This window comes from Myotis daubentonii, chromosome 7 (assembly GCF_963259705.1).
Source record: "Myotis daubentonii chromosome 7, mMyoDau2.1, whole genome shotgun sequence".
NCBI lineage: Eukaryota > Metazoa > Chordata > Mammalia > Chiroptera > Vespertilionidae > Myotis > Myotis daubentonii.
Genome location: NC_081846.1, coordinates 37,152,549 through 37,171,014, shown reverse-complemented (window position 1 = coordinate 37,171,014; position 18,466 = coordinate 37,152,549). Strand labels below are relative to the sequence as shown.

The 18,466-nt window shown below is 50.3% G+C and overlaps 1 protein-coding gene across 3 annotated transcripts in view; it reads left to right on the top strand.

Annotated features, from left to right (window-relative positions):
• HDLBP (high density lipoprotein binding protein) overlaps positions 1-17,462 on the top strand; it is an 84,087-nt gene extending 66,625 nt beyond the window's left edge. For all 3 annotated transcript variants that reach the window (XM_059703856.1, XM_059703857.1, XM_059703855.1), the window contains exons 16-28: positions 45-176; positions 2,560-2,778; positions 5,400-5,621; positions 5,711-5,929; positions 6,678-6,816; positions 8,647-8,792; positions 10,068-10,172; positions 10,444-10,578; positions 11,542-11,685; positions 13,915-14,100; positions 14,645-14,761; positions 14,910-15,038; positions 15,202-17,462. In XM_059703856.1, the coding sequence (XP_059559839.1) occupies positions 45-176; positions 2,560-2,778; positions 5,400-5,621; positions 5,711-5,929; positions 6,678-6,816; positions 8,647-8,792; positions 10,068-10,172; positions 10,444-10,578; positions 11,542-11,685; positions 13,915-14,100; positions 14,645-14,761; positions 14,910-15,038; positions 15,202-15,288 (1,980 nt within the window). In that variant the 3' untranslated portion in view covers positions 15,289-17,462. The remainder of the gene's footprint in view (positions 1-44; positions 177-2,559; positions 2,779-5,399; positions 5,622-5,710; positions 5,930-6,677; positions 6,817-8,646; positions 8,793-10,067; positions 10,173-10,443; positions 10,579-11,541; positions 11,686-13,914; positions 14,101-14,644; positions 14,762-14,909; positions 15,039-15,201) is intronic.
• Positions 17,463-18,466: the final 1,004 nt, after the last annotated feature.

The following is an 18,466-nucleotide window of genomic DNA, read 5'->3' as shown; positions in this document are numbered from 1 at the left end:
GGGTGTCTCAATGGTAGTTGCTTCTCACTGCGTCTTTTTCGTAGATTCGTGAAGAAAGCAATACCAAGATCGACCTTCCAGCAGAAAATAGCAACTCGGAGACCATCATCATCACAGGCAAGCGGGCCAACTGCGAGGCTGCCCGGAGCCGCATCCTGTCCATCCAGAAAGACCTGGTAATGTGGAGCTGGCTGTAGGACAGGCTCTGGCCTGGGGACAGGAAGGGACAGGAGGGCCAGAGCCCCTCATAGAGGAGCTTTGGTCTGGGTGGTGATCTCTGGCAGTGCTTACTGATAATCCTAAGCAGCAATAGCATTTGACTTGGGTGCTGGGAAATTTTCATGTCCTCAAGGTGTTATATTTTTCCCAGTTTTTGAAAAATGAACATGTAAGAAACTGAACACATTTAAAGTGTGCAGTTGGATACATTCGCCATATGTATATGTCCATGAAATCCCCTCCACAGTCAGGATGATGCACTTACCCATCACCCCCAAAATAAGCCTTGTGCCCCCCCCCTTTTTTAATATATTTTTATTAATTTCAGTGAGGGAGGGAGAGGGGGAGAGAGATACAAATATCAGTGATGAGAATCACTGATTGGTCGCTTCCTGCACGCCCCCCACTTGGGATGGAGCCCGTAACCCAGGCATGTGACCTTGACCAGAATTGAACCTGGGACCCTTCATTTTGCAGGTCAATGCTCTATCCATTGAGCCAAACCAGTTAGCACCTCTGTTCAGCGTCACTTTCCCAGCTTCCCCACTGTCTGTCGAACCCCCAGTCCGCTTTGTTAAAGTAGATGAGCTTGAATTTTCATGTGATTGTCTAAGAGAGTCATAGTATCTATTCTTGAGTCTAGTTGCTTTCACTTTGCATAATTATTTTGAGATTCATCCATGTTATGTATATCAGTACTTCATTTTTAAAAAATATATATTTTTTATTGATTTCAGCGAGGAAGGGAGGGAGATATATAGAAATACCAATAATGAGAGAGAATCATTGATTGGCTGCCTCTTGCATGCCTCCTACTGGGGGGGGTCAAGCCCACAGCCCAGGTATGTGCCCTTGGCCGGAATTGAACCTGGGACCCTTTAGTCCGCAGGCTGACACTATCCACTGAGCCAAACCAGCTAGGGCAGTACTTCATTTTTTAATTGAGATATAATAGACGTACAACATTATCCTTGGCTTCACTCATCTGCACAGACTAGTCCTTCCTATGGCTATTTTTTTTATTGTATCACCAGCTTTGTAGTTTTCTTCATGTTTATTTGCTTGGAGTTCATTGAACTCCTTGGATATTTGAGGTTAGAGTTTTCATCAAATTTGGAAAAATTAAGGTCATTATTCAATAGTTTTTTCTGTCCTCCCCTTCAGGGAGTCTACTTACTGCGTGTTAGGCAGCATGACATCCTACCATTCACTGGCTCTCTGTTTATTTGGGTGGGAAGGGGGGTTGCTAAGTTTTTCTTCATGAGTTTCTTTCAGTTCATTCGTTTTCTGTCGTGTCTATTCTGCCTGTGACCCCATCTAGTATATTTTTCATTTCAGATACTGTTTTCACCTGTAGAAGTTCAACTTGAATTTTTTTGGTTTTATACCTGACACATTTAGTCATTTCCTTTGGCTTCTTGACTGTATGCTCTATAGTAAAAATACCTGTTTTAGTGTCATTCCTGGGTTGCTTTCTATTGTTTTATCCTGGTTGTGGGATTTTCCCCTGTGGCTTTGCATATCCAGTATTGTTCTTATTATGCCAGACATTATGAAGTTTACTTTGGTGGATGTTGGATACTTTTGTGGTTTCTGTAAATACCTTTATGCTTTGTTAAGTTACTTTGAAACAGTTTGCTCCTTTTTGGACTTGTTAGGTCGGGTCAGGGTGGTGGTGTAGGCCCAGTTGTTCCCTCTTGAGGTGAGACCCTTCTGAGTACTGTGCCCAGGGCCCTATACTTGTGGACACTGACTAAGCTGCCATCCCCGTGTTCTCTTGTTCTCCTGCTGGTTCTTTCCCTGGCCCAGGCAGTCTCCCTACATGTGTCAATATGGGAGTCTCTCTCCACATTCTCTCTTCTTGGGCTCTGACCCACCAGCTCCTAGCACCTTGATCTTCCTGGGCTGTCAGCTTTGTGTCCTCAGTGCAGGGGCTCAACCAGGGCACAGTCATAGGGATCACCTCATTTGCTTTTGTCTCCAGCGTCTTGAACACCATTGTTTCATGTGGCAGATAAATGCAGTCTTTGTTGTTTCATCTTGGTGGGAGGCAGAGTCCTTGCTTATATATAGAGTTTAATGGGAAAGGTTGATCCATAAGCATCTCAAACTTGTCTTTACTGCTCGAACTAGAGAGGGCCTGAAGGAGCAGCGCTGTTTGTGATCTGACATCGCAGCTTCTCTTCTGCACTGTGTGACATACACACGCACACATGCACGCTTTGGGCTCCTTCTGCACCAGGTCTGTTGAATACTCACCACATCGATTATGGCTGACTCTTGCTCTTGCCCTTCTTGCCACACAAAAATGTGGTTCTCTTGTGCCGTGTGTGATTTCAGGCCAACATAGCCGAGGTGGAGGTCTCCATCCCTGCCAAGCTGCATAACTCCCTCATTGGCACGAAGGGTCGCCTGATCCGCTCCATCATGGAGGAGTGCGGCGGGGTCCACATTCACTTCCCTGTGGAAGGCTCGGGAAGCGACACAGTTGTCATCAGGGGCCCTTCCTCGGATGTGGAGAAGGCCAAGAAACAGCTGCTGCACCTGGCAGAGGAGAAGGTGAGTGCCCCCCCGGGAGGCGTCACTGTGTGCTACTTGCTGGAAGTGTCCTCTCTTCAGGGTAGAAACTCTAAAAACCCTTTCTTTGTGGAGGTCAGAAACCTTCATGTACCTTTATGTCTCTTTGATCTTGCCATTACTGAAGGGTCTTTCAAGGTCAGATGCCCACGTCTGTAAAGTAGGAAATCTATTGTTTACCTTAAAAAGGATTTTTATACAGTTAAATCCACCCTTGTTAATGTAGTGTTCACAAACAGTGTTTGTGTGACCACCTCTGTAATAACATGTTTTGCTCATCGGGCCCCCAAATTCTTCATTGAATCACCTTTGCCCCTTCATCAAACCTGTCTGCCAGTCTGTGTGTGGACACGCTGCTCCATTCCAAGGACACCACAGGTTGGAGTGGCTGCCTTGACGGGACACCTGGTGGGTCCAGCAGCATTTTTGCATTTCAGATTGCTGTGGCTGTTACAGACCCTTTCCCTTTCCAAAAGCATTTGGAAAATTTCTAGGGGGTTAAATTCCTGCTTGGATTTTTATTGGGATTATGTCAAAGCTAAAGATCAAATTCTGGAGAATTCTCAGCATTTCTGAATCTTCCAGTCTAGCACGTCAATTTTTTAAGGTTTTGACTTTTGATTGGCATTTTGTAGATCTTTGCATGCAGGTCTTATTCATGTTTTGTTCAATTTTACATCTGTTTTGTTTTTTAATGCTATCATAAATGGTACTCTTGTAATTCATAATGTAGGGCGTAGAAATACATACTTGATTTTGTGTATTGGCCTTGTTTTGTGTGTCTGGTGTAAAGCTCACTTACTAGTTCCAGTAGCTTTTTGTGTGGATTCTTAGGAGGTTTTTTTGTTTGTTTGTTTGTTTTTTACTAGAGGCCTGGTGCATGGATTCGTGCATCAGTGGGGTCCCTCGGCCTGGCCTGTGGAAATCTGGCTGAAACCAGCTCTCCGACATCCCTCGAGGGGTCCCAGATTGCAAGAGTGCACAGGCCAGGCCAAGGGACCCCACCAGTGCATGATCCAGGCCGGGAAGGGACCATGGGAGGGCTCCAGTGTGTGTCCGGCCCGTCTGGCCCAGTTCTGATCGGCCAGACCCCAGCAACAAGCTAACCTACTGGTCGGAGCGTCTGCCCCCTGGTGGTCAGTGTGTGTGTCATAGTGACTGGTCAAACGGTCGGACGCTTGGCATATTAGGCTTTTATATATTTAGATATTTGTTAATCCTCCCAAGGATATTTTTCCATTGATTTTTAGAGCGAGTAGAAGGGAGAGGGAGAGACAGAGAAACGTCAATGTAAGAGAGACACGTTGATTGGTTGCCTCCTGCACACACCCTGACCAGGGTCAGGGAACCTGCAACCAAGGTATGTGCCTGTGACCAGAATCAAACCTGGGACCCTTCAGTCTGCGGGCTGATGCTCTGTCCACTGAGCCAAACTGGCTAGGGTGATTCTTGTGAGTTTTATGTAAAACACATAATCTGTGAGTGGACAGTGCACTTCTGTTATGTACACCTATGTGTCTCATCTTGCTGTGTTGTTAGGGGCCTCCAATGTGTTGCATAGCAGGAGTTGTTTGTTTTTTTTTTAATGTTTAACCAACCTTGTATTCTTGGGGAAGCCTCACTTGGTTTTTTGTGTCATCCTTTATTGTATTGCTGGATTGGGCTTGCCTAAACTTTTAGCTTTCCATTGCTGCTGTTTGCGAGTAATTGTCTAAAGTTAGAGGCTCTCTGTGGTGTTCTGTGGAGTCAGCACTTGGAAGGTGACAAAATATCGGTGTGCTGCTAGCATCTGGCAATCCTGCTTGCTCTTCCTTGTGTTTCTTCTTCCTGCTTGTGGGCCTGAGTCACCCTAGAGAAGCCTGTCCCTCCAGGTGAATCAATCTGCCAGAGTAGCTGGCATTGCAGCAAGGTTCCTGTGGTGGGGTCTTTCCTGGGCCCAAATTAAAAATATAAAAAAATTGTTTTTATTGACTTCAGAGAGGAAGGGTAGGGGAGAGAGAAAGAGAAACATTGATATGAGAGAGAAAAATCAATCGTTTGCCTCCTGCACAGGCCCCAACTGGGGATCAAACCCACCACCTTTTGGTGTATGGGACAACACTTCAACTGAGTCACACTGGCCAGGGCTGAGTCTAGTTTCTTGGTGTCAGATGGTGTCCTGGTTGGCTAGGGTCTCTGAGCTTTTGGTTTGGGCATTGCTGGCTGTGTGCAGGCTCACCCAGGCCGCTGGCGAAGGAATACCTGGACGGAGAGCACTCTGCCTTTGTTGGGAGGAGGGGGGCTGATAGTTCTGTGCAGGTGTACCCCACACCATGTGGGTCCTGGCAGAGTTTGGTAATAGCTGATAAGTGACAGGCATGGGGCTCTGGGTCTGATACGCTGTCTTGGTATCTTCCACTGAGGCTAAGCAGAGTACAAGGGCAGTTGGTCTGCGTGGCCATGCATTTCTTTGGGTGAGGTTTGATTAGCCTCATTAAGAGGACGTTGGGACAGCGTGAGGTAAGTTCCACCCCACACTCTTGTCCTATCAGGCTTCTTCTTCACCTGCTCCAGGGGCCGGGCAGGTGGCATTAGGCCAATGTATATGGGGTTGATTTCTGCAGCAAACCAAGAGTTTCACTGTTGACATCCGAGCCAAGCCGGAGTACCACAAGTTCCTCATTGGCAAAGGGGGTGGCAAGATCCGCAAGGTACGTGACACCACCGGAGCCCGCATCATATTCCCGACTGCAGAGGACAAGGACCAGGACCTGATCACCATCATCGGAAAAGAGGATGCTGTCAAGGAGGCCCAAAAGGAGCTGGAGGCCTTGATTCAGAACCTGGTAAGGCCCCGTCTCCCTGGGGCCACCTGAGCATCGGGAATGGGGCCTTCACCGTTGGTCCTTTACTTTCTCTTGTCTCCATGCTACAGGATAATGTGGTAGAAGACTACATGCTGGTGGACCCCAAGCACCACCGTCATTTTGTTATTCGAAGAGGCCAAGTCTTGCGGGAAATCGCCGAGGAGTACGGTGGGGTGATGGTTAGCTTCCCGCGGTCTGGCACACAGAGTGACAAAGTGACTCTCAAGGGTGCCAAGGAATGTGTGGAGGCAGCCAGAAAGCGCATCCAGGAGATCATCGAAGACCTGGTGAGCACCTAGAAGTTTGTAGGGTGCTAGGCCTGGCAGCCACTCAGAGCTGGGGAGTGGGCTTGCCCCCAACATATCCCTCGGGTTGCAGGCTCCCTCCCTCCTCGCCCTTCCTTCAGTGGGTGAAGGCTGCCTGTGAGAAGCTACTTAGCTGTCCATTTTGTGAAAGTGCCATGTGTACAGGAACCAGCTGCCTTCCCTCCTCTTCTGCTCCAAAGGGAGGAAAGGAGGTTGACAGTGCCAGGGAGTCCACGGAGAGGTCACATAGACACACTGGGCTTTCTAATCCAGCCTGTAGAGAACTGGGCCCTCTCTCCTGGCACCTCCCTGCCATGGCCTTAGAACTGGAGTCACAGCCACAGCATCTTCAGGTCCCTATCACCTGGAACTAACATGGCCAGGTGCTAACATAGCAGGGGCTCCCTGTATGGAGAGAAATCAGATGCTGCTGTATTCAAATGTTGGTTGGGAGCAAGCAACAGAGTAGTTTTGTGTGGATGAACCATTGATGCTTTCCTCTTTTGGGGAAATGTTTCAGAAGGCCTCCTGTGGCCCCTCCCACAACCCTTCTCCCTTCAACCCTGTCCCAGCATTGTAAGATGAGCCCTGGGTTCATCTTGGAAAAGGGGAGTGTCTGCACTCCCGGAAGTGGCTGCAGAGGAAGGTGGTGTAAACAGGAATCAATCATAAGTAGTTAACCTTAACCTTTGCCTTTGTTTTTCTTCTTGCTGTGTCCTCCTCCCCCCAGGAAGCCCAGGTGACCATAGAGTGTGCCATACCCCAGAAATTCCATCGCTCTGTCATGGGCCCCAAAGGTTCCAGAATCCAGCAGATCACTCGGGACTATAATGTTCAAATTAAATTCCCAGACAAAGAGGAGAACCCAGGTGGGTCCCCACGGGGAGTTCTATGCTAGGTGGGAGGTAGGAGTATGAATGGTCCTGGTCTGGGGAGAGGTGGGGACATGTTTCCTGGTGAAGCTTCATCCATCTTGGTGCTGGACATGTCAGGGGACCCAGGGCTTTCAGAGGCTCAGGCTCCCTGGTCCCCAGGTGGTGGCCTCGTCAGTTGCTTTAAGGTAACAAGGTGCCCTTCAGATATCCTAGAGGCTTGCAGCTGATGACAAGGCCAGAGGAGAGAAAGGACCTGCATGCAGCCTCTTATGGAGGGGAAGCCCGTGTTCAGTTCCCCTGCTCCTCACAGGCCCTCTGAGAGCTGTGGTGAGGCTGCACCTGTTCTGCACAGCAGCAGCTTCCCTCCCTGGATTCCTTGTGGGTCCTGTGCCTTGTGAGGCCAGACAGCTACAGAAGGGATAGCAGCCTCTGACCCATCCAAGGATGTCACTGGGTGACTGGCTGACCTTCTGGGACGGTCCTTCAGCTCCCAATATCTTGCTTGTCATCTGGTTCTGCTTCTTGTCCCCAGAGTGGGATTGGCTAGAAGGTGACCTATGAGCAGGATCTGGCTTTTATCTCAGACCTAACTTTGTAAGTTCTTTGCGCTCCTCGTATTGTCACAAAAAAAGCTTTCTCTCTGTGACTAGTCTCCCTGGACCCACGGGGGCAAGCTGGGATGAGCTAGGGGCCTGCAGCCTGTGGAGTGCACTGGCGTATTCTGACTTTGCCTGGTGCTGCAGCTTGTCTTGGCCACTGAAGCTCCTCTGCTTCTCTCGGGATATAGGCTAATTTGAGTTGAAAACTAGTTAGATCATACGTGCCACATTTATGTTTCACACTAGAATATCTTTTAAATTTTGATATAATTTCACACTTCAGAAAAATTGCACAGAACAGAACAAAAATCTATTCTTTGTACTCACTATTCGAACCTTGCCTGTCTTTCTCACCCACCCACCCCTTTACATGCACACACTGTGTTTTCAGATGCTTCTTTTCCATAATGGCTATTTCCTAAGAGTAAGGATGTTCTTACATCAGTTGCGATAACCCTAGTATGTTCCTCAGAATCTGTAGATCTGATTATGTGAGTTATGAATTCATTGTTGACATTCAGATTTTCTGTTTTGAAATGTCCCCCAATTTTAATCCAGGATCATGATGGCTCTAGGCCAGTGATGGCCAACCTTTTGAGCTCTGCGTGTCAGCATTTTGAAAAACCCTAATTTAACTCTGGTGCCGTGTCACATATAGAAATTTTTTTGATATTTGCAACAATAGTAAAACAAAGATTTATATTTTTGATATTTATTTTATATATTTAAATGCCATTTAACAAAGAAAAATCAACCAAAAAAAATGAGTTCGCGTGTCAGAGGTTCGCCATCACTGCCCTAGGCAGTCATGCCTGCTTGCTTATTTATATTGTACAGACTACTGGATTCTGTTTCACACCAGGAATATTCTTTTGGTGTTAATTTGGGCACATACATGGTCCCCAGTGTGGTCCACGGGAGCCTCACCAGCTGCTTCTGTGTCCTGTTTCAGGTCGCTTTATTCTTGTGGCTTGCTTTCTTCGTAGCAGAAGAAGCTGGTGCAGCGTCACCTTGTCCTTCCTAAATCTCTCAAGCCCCTCCCACTGACTCCTCCCAGAACCAGGTCTCCTGGGCCATGGGAACATCTGTCCTCTCCTCTGAAACACGGTGGGCACCTCTCACCTCTCCTGCCACCAGTTCCTGTGTCTCGAGTACTCAGGTCCATGTTGAAAGTGAGGCAGTATGACTGAGGCCTGTGTGACCTGCCCCTCTGCTCTCTCCCCAGTTCATAGTGCAGAGCCAGCTGTCCAGGAGAATGGTGACGATGCTGGGGAGGGCAGAGAGGCTGACCCTGGCTCTCCAAGGAGGTGTGATATCATCATCATCTCTGGCCGCAAGGAAAAGTGTGAAGCTGCCAAGGAAGCCCTTGAGGTGCGTGTGGCTCCTCCCCCTCCTTGGGGGTGAGTGGTGACCTGAGGGGTGCTTCCCTAGTGGCAGATTCATGGTCTAGTCCAGCCGTGGGCAAACTACAGCCCGTTTGAAATGAATAAAACTAAAAAAAAAAAAAAAAGACCCTACCCTTTTACATAATGATGTTTACTTTGAATTTATATTAGTTCACACAAACACTCCATCCATGCTTTTGTTCCGGCCCTCCGGTCCAGTTTAAGAACCTATTGTGGCCCTCGAGTCAAAAAGTTTGCCCACCCCTGGTCTAGTCACTTTATAAAGTCCTAAGTCCGAGCACTGTGGCTTGTACTGCAGGCTGTGGCATTTCCTTTTCCAGACCTGGCAGCAGCATGGGGCCAGCCTCGGCCTGCAAGCCTGGGGGCTGCAGAGAGCACAGTTGGAGGGTCTCAGTGTCCCTCTCTGTGAAGTAGGGATATTTGGACTTGTGAGGATGAGTCAAGTGTTTTTTTGTTGTTGTTTAAATGAATTGTACTGTTACAGATGGTAATTCATTCTTTCTATTTTTATTGATTTCAAAGAGGAAGGGAGAGGGAGAAAGAGATAGAAACATCAGTGATGAGAATCATCGATTGGCTGCCTCCTGCATGCCTCCCACTGGGGAATTGAGCCCGCAACCTGGGCATGTTCCCTTGACTGGAATCGAACCTGGGACCTTTCGGTCTGCAGGCCTACGCTCTATGCAGTGAGCCACACCGGCTAGGGCGAGGATGAATCAGTTTTGCAGTGAGTACTTACTGAGTGCCACCTACATGTTGGGTGCTGTTCTAAATGCTGCACACACAGTGTACAAAGCCTCTGCATTGAGCCGAGAGACAGGTGAGAAACAGCTCTCCCATGTCTAGGGGTTGGTGCCATTGGAGGCGGTTGGGACTAGGGTGGTCATTTGCCTCTGTGAGGCTGGGGGTCAGGGCAGCCTCTGTGTCTAAGGGCTCTCCCCTGCCCCTATAGGTCTCAAGTCCTGTTTTTCCTGGATTTTTGTTCTATTGTTTTGCTTCAATAAGGGGTCTTCTATATTTAAGAGCAGAGGCTTGGGGCCAGGGTCTGAAAGCTGCTCTGCCAGCATTAATACTGGACCCTCTCCCATGTTTTCTCTGGGGTTAGCAGTGGCCTACTCAGTCCAGGGGAAACAGTATGGAAAGTTCTGACATGCACCGTACTTCTCTCCATGAAGTCCTGTTGCTGAGCCCACAGAGTCACTGCTCACTGCTCTGGGCTTAACAACCCTCTTCCCTGTAGGCTCTGGTTCCTGTCACCATTGAAGTGGAAGTGCCCTTTGACCTTCACCGGTACGTCATCGGACAGAAGGGAAGTGGGATCCGCAAGATGATGGATGAGTTTGAGGTAAGCAGTTTGCAGGTCCTATCCCTGGATACCAGGTTTAGGAAGTGAGCTGTCACACACCCAACCCAGGGGAGGTGCCCTCCTCCTGCTCTTGGTTATCACGCTTCACACTACCCAACCTCCTTGTCCCCAGCTTGTGGGTGTATCTCCTGGCCAAATGTGACAGATTGATTGATCATGGCTTCCAAGCTCACCATCGGAGGAGCCAGATAGACACATTCCCGTCCTGAGGGACCCCCACGTACATCACGTCTATTCCCGTGTCCACCAGGTGAATATACACGTCCCGGCACCTGAGCTGCAGTCTGATGTCATCGCCATCACAGGCCTCGCTGCAAATCTGGACCGGGCCAAGGCTGGGCTCCTGGAACGTGTGCGGGAGCTGCAGGCAGAGCAGGAGGACCGGGTGAGCAGCAGGTGGGGCCGTGGATGTTTCTTCTCTCAGTGTGGTCACACTTGAGGATCACCAGGGGCTTCTAAGAGACCCAGCACCCTGGCTACACTTCGACCAGTTAAATCAGGAGGCTGGAGGCAGACCCAGTCAACATCCAAAGGTCTTGTTAAGTGGGGAGTCTTTATCAGAACAGTGTTGCTTGCTTATTAGCAAGTTCTTTCCAAGTACATCGGGAGACGTGATGGTGCCTTCAACTTTATAGGGAAGTTGAGGTTGAGAGGCCCTCTGAGAGCTTTTGAGAGCTGTTGCTGCAGAGACCCCAGGATATGCTGAAGCCCAGAGTGGGTGCGGTATCCCTGCTGTTGATGAGGGGTGACAGCCCGCCCACCCATGGTGGAGCCGGGGGTCACATGAGTGACGCACAGTGGGCGGGTCCTGGGCACTGTTAGTAGTGTTGCAGGTTAAGCAGGGTACCAACTCTTCACTGAGGGGCATGACTGAGCTCAGACATCCTGCAGTGTCAGTGTGGCACAGTTGTCTTGGCCACAGCACTGACTTTGCAGGGTGTCTGTCCTCTGACCAGGTTTCTGGCCACACACATTGGGGCTATGTCCCCTTACCACTTTGGTTCCCTCCTTTCTTTTTAGCCTTTTTAATTCTTGTTCCTCAGATCCCTGCTCCACATCTTAGGAACACACAGCTCCACCTGTTATCATCCAGGCCTCTCCAGTCCTTTTCTGAAGGCCCTGTGGACCTGGTTGTGCAGGTCAAGGCTCTGGTTTTCATTACTAGTTGATGATGGAATGTGGCACAGACTCATGGAAAAGCCATGGCTTGTTCTTGTTGCTGTGGTAATAGAGAACACTTTCCAGGTGTAGGATGGAGTAGAGGCATGTGGATACATGTGATAGTGAAGTGAAGCTCAAGGCTCAAGTGTTCCACCCTTTGCCTCATTCTCACTTGTTTTATCCACAGGCTTTAAGGAGTTTTAAGCTAAGCGTCACTGTCGACCCTAAGTACCATCCCAAAATCATTGGGAGAAAGGGGGCAGTGATTACCCAAATCCGCTTGGAGCATGACGTGAACATCCAATTTCCTGATAAGGATGATGGGAACCAGGTAAGAGACCTCTCGGGTCAGATAGCACGTTGGAGTACTTTGTGGGCAGATGGACTCTCGTTGACGTTTGTCCTGACTGGGAACAGTGACCAGGCAAACAGGAGGTGCTCAGCTGGGAGGTGAGAGAGCAGGATCCAGAGTGGCAGGTCTTTGAGGACTGAGTTTGGCTCCGGATTTGGGCCCCATCTTGGCATGTGCCAGTTGGGTGAGGTTTCCCTGTCATGGATGTGTTGCCATGTGGACTTGGGCATTTTTCCTGTGCCTATCTGGGGGCTCTGGCAGGGTCCTCGCACAGTTGTCCTCACAGGTAGAGCCCTGTAGAACTGCACGCCCTCTACCCTCTGCACTGCATTGGGCCCATCCCATCCCACACCCCTGCCTGTCTTATCTCTTGGCCCTTCCTGGCCCTCGGGGAGGTGGGGAGCCCAGTCTCTCCTTGGGTCTCCTGCAGTATTTGCTGCACTGCAGAGTACCCAGAAATGGTTCCCTGGAACCTTCTGGCCAGAAAATCCCAATAAGCCTCTGCAGACTGGCCTGGTCCCACCATACTATGCCTTTCCAACCTGTGTCTGAGCGTCACTGCGGGCCTCCTGCCTGCTTCTCTCCCCAGCCTTCCCTTCCAGGGTCTTTGTCATTCAGAAAGTGAGTCAGGCCTGTAGGTGCTGACCTCACATCCCTTTTCCTCTGTGCTCCCTGAACTGATCCTGCCCCAGGTACAGCCTTTCACTGCCTTTTCTTCTGTTGATCTCTGTTTCTAAGGATTATGTTTACATTGCTGTTCTTTTTTTATTTTTTATTTGATGTTTTAATTATCTTGATCTTGAGAATTTAGCTCTCTCCAACCCCTCTCCTTTATTTCCCACAAATTTCCCATATAATTATTGGTTTTGTAAAGTCATTATTTAGTGTTTAGACTATTAACATCCCATGAACCAAGTAGGGTCAGTCAGCTACATCTTTCATACAAAGCTTTTTCCTGTGAGAATTATGCCAACTGTGTTCTACCCTGCGTGATGCCTCACTGGGGAGTGGGGGTTTCTGGGCATTGCTGGGTGAGGACTGGGTAGGGTCGTCTCCTGTCCTACATCTGCTTCACCTAGACTCCTGGGGTTTCTCTTTCTCTCTCCCAGATGGGTCTTTTAAGTTCCTGTTCCTCTATTCCATTTCCAGGTTGTTCTTTGTTTTATTTTGTTTTGATCCTCACTGGAGGATATTTTTCCAATTGATTTTAGTGAGAGTGGAGGGGAGGGAGAGGGGAGAGAGAGAAACATTGATGTTAGCCACATCAATTGGTTGCCTCCCACACACACCCCAATCAGGACAGGGAACTTGCAATCCAGGTATGTGCCCTTGACCGGGATTGAACCCGTAACCCTTAAGTTCTCAGGCCAACACTCTAATCACTGAGCCATGCTGGCCAGGGCTCCAGATGTTTATTCTGGTTCTCTTACACTATGTTCTGTTCTTCTTTTTTTTTTTTTTTTTTTGGCGTGTATAATACTCTTTTCTGTCCTTAACACATTGCGCACCAGTAGTTTTATTGCTAGCTTTACCCAGTGGCCAGGTAAGTTTCTATTGAACGAGTACAAAATAGGTTTTACAAAGTATCATACTTAGCTTTTAAGAACATGTAATAACTTAAAAATGCAATGCGTATTTAATTTTAAGGCGTGCCTTTAACATTTATGTAAAACACTGTGTAATATGCAAACACGAGAATGCTTGTGATCCACCCGCCGTGTGTTAAGAATGTGGTCTGAGGCTATTATTTTGTTTTCCCATTTCTTTCTCTGTGCCTTGAATTACCCGTTTGCTCTGCTCACTCTTTACCAATCTGGTGTGCTCATCCAGACATTTGTATGATCAGAGGTATGGAGTACTGGCTACACCGTCTGGCACCTTCTTCCAGACGTCAGATCGGTCGTCTTCACTGAGACCCCTCCAGATGAGGGGCCCAGGGGGACCTCCCCAGACCCCTCATCTGCTAGTGTCCTGCCGTGTCTTTGTGGGCAGGTGCTCTTTCTTTTCCTGTGTGTTACTGGGAGGGGCAGGAGCTAAATAAATGGATATTGTTTCTTTTCACCTTTTTTCTCTTCTGAGTGGATCGGTCTTTCCCCTTGAACTGAAGCCTGCCTCCTTCAATCCAGCTAACGCTCTCCAGTCCCTGTGTGCCCTCCCAGCCAGGAATCCTGGGACATGTCCTCTTCTGATGAGATTCTCCTTTCTCAGCCGCAGGACCAAATCACCATCACAGGGTACGAAAAGAACACAGAAGCTGCCCGGGATGCCATACTGAAAATTGTGGGTGAACTTGAACAGATGGTTTCTGAGGACGTCCCATTAGACCACCGTGTCCACGCCCGCATCATTGGTGCCCGTGGCAAAGCCATTCGCAAAATCATGGATGAATTCAAGGTGTGTCTTCAGCCCCACCGTGAAGGGTGTATGTTAGTCCTGGAAGCCCCATGGGTGAGATCGGCATACTCCCTGCTGTCAGAGCTTTCTTCCATGGGCTGGTGAGGGACACCAGGGCCTCAGTTTTCCTGCCAAGACTGCTGAGCACACTCACAAGCCAGCAGAGGTCTGAAAGGGCAGACATCCAAGGCTCAGGTGCTCATCGCTAAGGCGGTGAGGTCAAGTGGGGTTACAGCTGTATAGTTGATGCCGTTGGTCAGTGCCCTGTGCTAGCTCCAAAGGTTTGGCTGCCTGCCACCCCAGCCAGTCCCTAGGAGGTATACACATCCTGGAGTTGGTGCCTCTACACCAGCTGCTTCTGCAGTGCACTGGCCTCACATGTCGTGAAGATGAGGAACCATGAACCAGGTTCTTAGGTTTCATGAACCCAAAGGGAAAACACTGGAAATGGACTGTTCCAGCCATACCTAATGGCCACTCTTTAGTCCAAAATCCTCTAATGGGCACTTGGAGCCACCTCAGCTGCTATGTGTGCTCCTTCCAGGTGGACATTCGCTTCCCGCAGAGCGGGGCCCCGGACCCCAACTGCGTCACCGTGACGGGGCTCCCAGAGAACGTGGAGGAGGCCATCGACCACATCCTCAACTTGGAGGAAGAATATGTGAGTTCTGGGGTCACATGAGGCCACATGCAGGTGTTTTCAGATGCCTGCCAGGTGCAGGCAAGCCCCAGCGCCTCAGCAGGGTGAGCACAGTGGTGGATGCTCACGGGGAATCACTACTGCCAGCTGATCCCACCTGTGCCCACAGCTGGCCGACGTGGTGGACAGCGAGGTCCTGCAGGTGTACATGAAGCCCCCAGCCCACGAGGAGTCCAAGGCACCTTCCAAGGGCTTTGTGGTTCGGGACGCTCCCTGGACCGCCAACAGCAGTGAGAAGGTCAGACAGTGCTCATCCTGGGTGCCCTCCCTGTGCCCGGGAAGTGGGGATGCCTGCCACACTTACCCGCCAGTGGGTGGGCCCAGGGTCAGAGGGTGGGCCCATTTTGGAGCTGCCTGAGTGAAACTTGCTTAGTAAAGCTGTGCCCTCTCTGTCCCCACAGGCTCCAGATATGAGCAGCTCTGAAGAATTTCCCAGCTTTGGGGCTCAGGTGGCCCCCAAGACCCTCCCTTGGGGCCCCAAACGATAATGATCAGAAAACAAACCTCTCCAGCCTGCTGACCCAAACCCCACCACGCAATGGTTTGTTTCAATCTGACTCAGCAGCTGGACCCTCCATAAATTCTTGACGCTCCCCCCTCCCCGAGGTCTCACAGTGAAGCCGGGCGCCTGGCGCTGTGTGCAGCTGGTCCTCAGGCCTGGCCAGCGCCCGGCACGTGCTCAGGATCTGCCCTTGACACCGGCTGTGGGCCGGCTTTCCACGGTTCAAACACTAATAGAGGCAATTGGACATTTCACGACAAGCTTCCCGGTCCACCGGCATGTCAATAAGGCCCTGGCCCCACTAAGAGTGCTGCACAGCTGGGGCTGAGCCCACTTCCTGTGTCGTGACCTCAGGAAATAAATTTCCTTGACTTTAGAAAAGCCAAACGTTTGCCCTCTTCCTTTCCCAGCTCTCTCTCTCCCTCTGCCTGTAGTCCAGCCCTCTGTAGACTGCAGTCCGCCTCCTTCCCACTGCCAAAGCCCGCACATCCCAGTCCACAGGGCGGGAGGAAGGCCCATTGTGCACACTGGAGCACCTGGGCCCAGAGGGGGGACCAGGTTCCAAGTGTGTGCCCCTGCACCACAGGCACCGGAGGCCCCGCATCTGGTGGGCAAGGCCTGTAAGTGAGGCTGCATCTACCACCTGGGTTTGGTGTGAGCTTAGACCCACAGGGATGGGGAGAGAGGTGGCCCGCAGAGGAGACTCACTGCCCCTCCCGGCTGACCTGTCACATCGACTTCAGCTTTCCTGCCCCTCCCCAAATGCCGAGTCCAGTCTCCTTTCTACCTCAGAGCCAGTGTGGTGGTGATCTCATGGTGAGGGTGGTGCCGCCCCAGGTGCTCAGCCTCCTGATTGGTCACGAGTGCCTGAGTCCACTGACTGTCACAGCTCTGGGTCGCACCCTCACTTGCAAGTGGCCAGTGGGAAAGTCCAGAGTGGAGAGTGCGTACACCATCCTACAGGCTGCCCTCGGACACATGGATGCCGTGTGCTGACCCTGGGAGCTGGCCTTCAGAGGCAGCTTCCTGGTCCTGGGGTAGAGAGAGGCTGTCACTCAACCTGGGCTGGAGGACCAGGTCCTGCTAAGGGAGTCTGCTTTTCTCAGGGTGGTGGGGCAGGGTGCCCTGCCCCAGCCAGCATGGTGATGTGCTCTGGAGAGGAAAGGTGGCCAAGGCGGTGTTGTGAGAGCCACAGGCCCTTGGTTTCCAGGTTGTCTGGTCTCCCATCCCCACCTCTACCCCTGTAGAGGTGACTGAGCCCCTCTCAAGTTTTCTATCCAAATAATGGAGTTCCTAGAAAAGCCAACTAGTACCCCTTGCCCAGCCCTTCCCTGGGGAAGGTCACTTCTTCCCTGACCACCCCCTCCATGGAGTTTTCTATTCGGTTATTGCTCAGCTTGGCAGTCTTTAGACTGAAATTTCTGAATAGACCAGAATTGCTGAACACAAGTCTGGTATCAATTGTCTCTGAGTTCCCATTAGCTCAAGCAGCCTCAAATGTGCCCATATGTAGAAGTGATGAATTGGGGTAGGAAAACATTTGCTCCAGCTGAGTAGGTTGGGTGACCCCAAATTAGGTGGAGTCAATTGGAAAAGGAAGTGAGAAGGGAAGTTGCTGTTTTGCCTTTCTCCAGGACCATCCCCTACCTCCCTGGTCCCTGGAGTTCCTTTTATCTGCATGAGTTTTGGAGCCTTTCCTATTGGCCAGTGTACTGCCCTCCCCTCCGACCCCTCCCTGCCCTCTGGCATCTGCCCGAACCTCATGTTTCTGTGATATCTAACCCCCTCCCCGCAAAGGTGGATTTTTAATTGCCCCAACAGGTGTTTGCACATCTGCACTTATTCCTAAATGTAGGTGCAGCCCCCTCTCCTACACTGTGCGGGTTCTCACTGTGTGGCTGTTAGTCAGGCTCATGAGGTGACTGTGCCTGGGGCTCTCCTGCTGCCTCTGGTGCTGCTGCAGGAGCCCTGGGCAAGGGTGGGGCATGAGTGTCCATTTCCTCTTGTTGACTGTCTTCCATATCATATGTGTCCACAGTTAAAATCCATCCCTTGGCCTTAACTTTGGAGTTTGGAGATTATATGCAAACATGTGTAAAGGCTCATGAATATGGATGACACTGGAATTTTATAAATTCTAAAATAAAACCCAAAACCAGATGCAGTGTGCCGAGGCTCGTTTTATCACACCACATGTGTTCTCAGTCCATGGCACTCGAGTGGTCACAGACATCCATAAACAGTTCTCATCTTTGGTGCGATTCTCCCAGCTGGCATCATAGTTCTCAGCACCACATTAACTGACTGCCCTGCAGGGGCCATGGTGGGAGGCCAGCAGTGGTCACAGCTGTTTGGCTACCTGTCCCTGGGCTCCTGACCTTGCTTCACCTGCTGTGAAGCAGTACCTTGCTACTTCACTCAGCTCAGGATTCTGCCTGAATGATCTCTTATCAGCAAACTGAGGTGTCCCCAGGACTGGCTCCCAGCCTCCGGGCAGATACAGAGGAACCACCTGTCATATAAGGGAGGACTGAGGCATCAAGGGTCAGAGCTACAGGGAGTGCACATGGCAGCAGGATGGGCCCATGATGCACCACCCCTGAAGGTCGGGGCCAGACTCTGGGTTCCACTGCATTAGAGTCCAAGGTGGTGGCCACTCTGGGTGGGAAGGGGTTAGGTGGGAGGGTCCATGCTAGGCACCAGGCCGATGATAGGCTGTCTAGATTGACATGCTGACTACAATGTGTGTGTTCACTTCAAGAAAACCTGAGTTAAGGCTCAAGTATTTTCTTATGTTCAGTAGATTTACTCTAAAATTACAGAGTTTGAGAAAGCAATAAAGCAACCACTGGAAGGAAGTACTTGTGGATGTTGTGAGGACACTGCATAATGGAACCATTCGGCCTCGCCACTGGGCGGCTCTGCTGCTCCAAGGAAGGTCCCTTTTCTCAAAGTGGATGAATGAGTGATGCCCAAAAGCAGTGCCAATGGCACCTTTGCTCACCTCATTCGGAAACGCTGCCTGCAGTGCACACAGTGCTGCCTGAGGCCAGAGTGGTGGGTTTTTAATGGCACCACATTGGCAAGAATGCTGTGCAGAGAGGTATCGATGGGCCCTTCTGGGGGAAGTTTGACAGCGCGTCTAGGAGTGTGCCCCGAGGAAG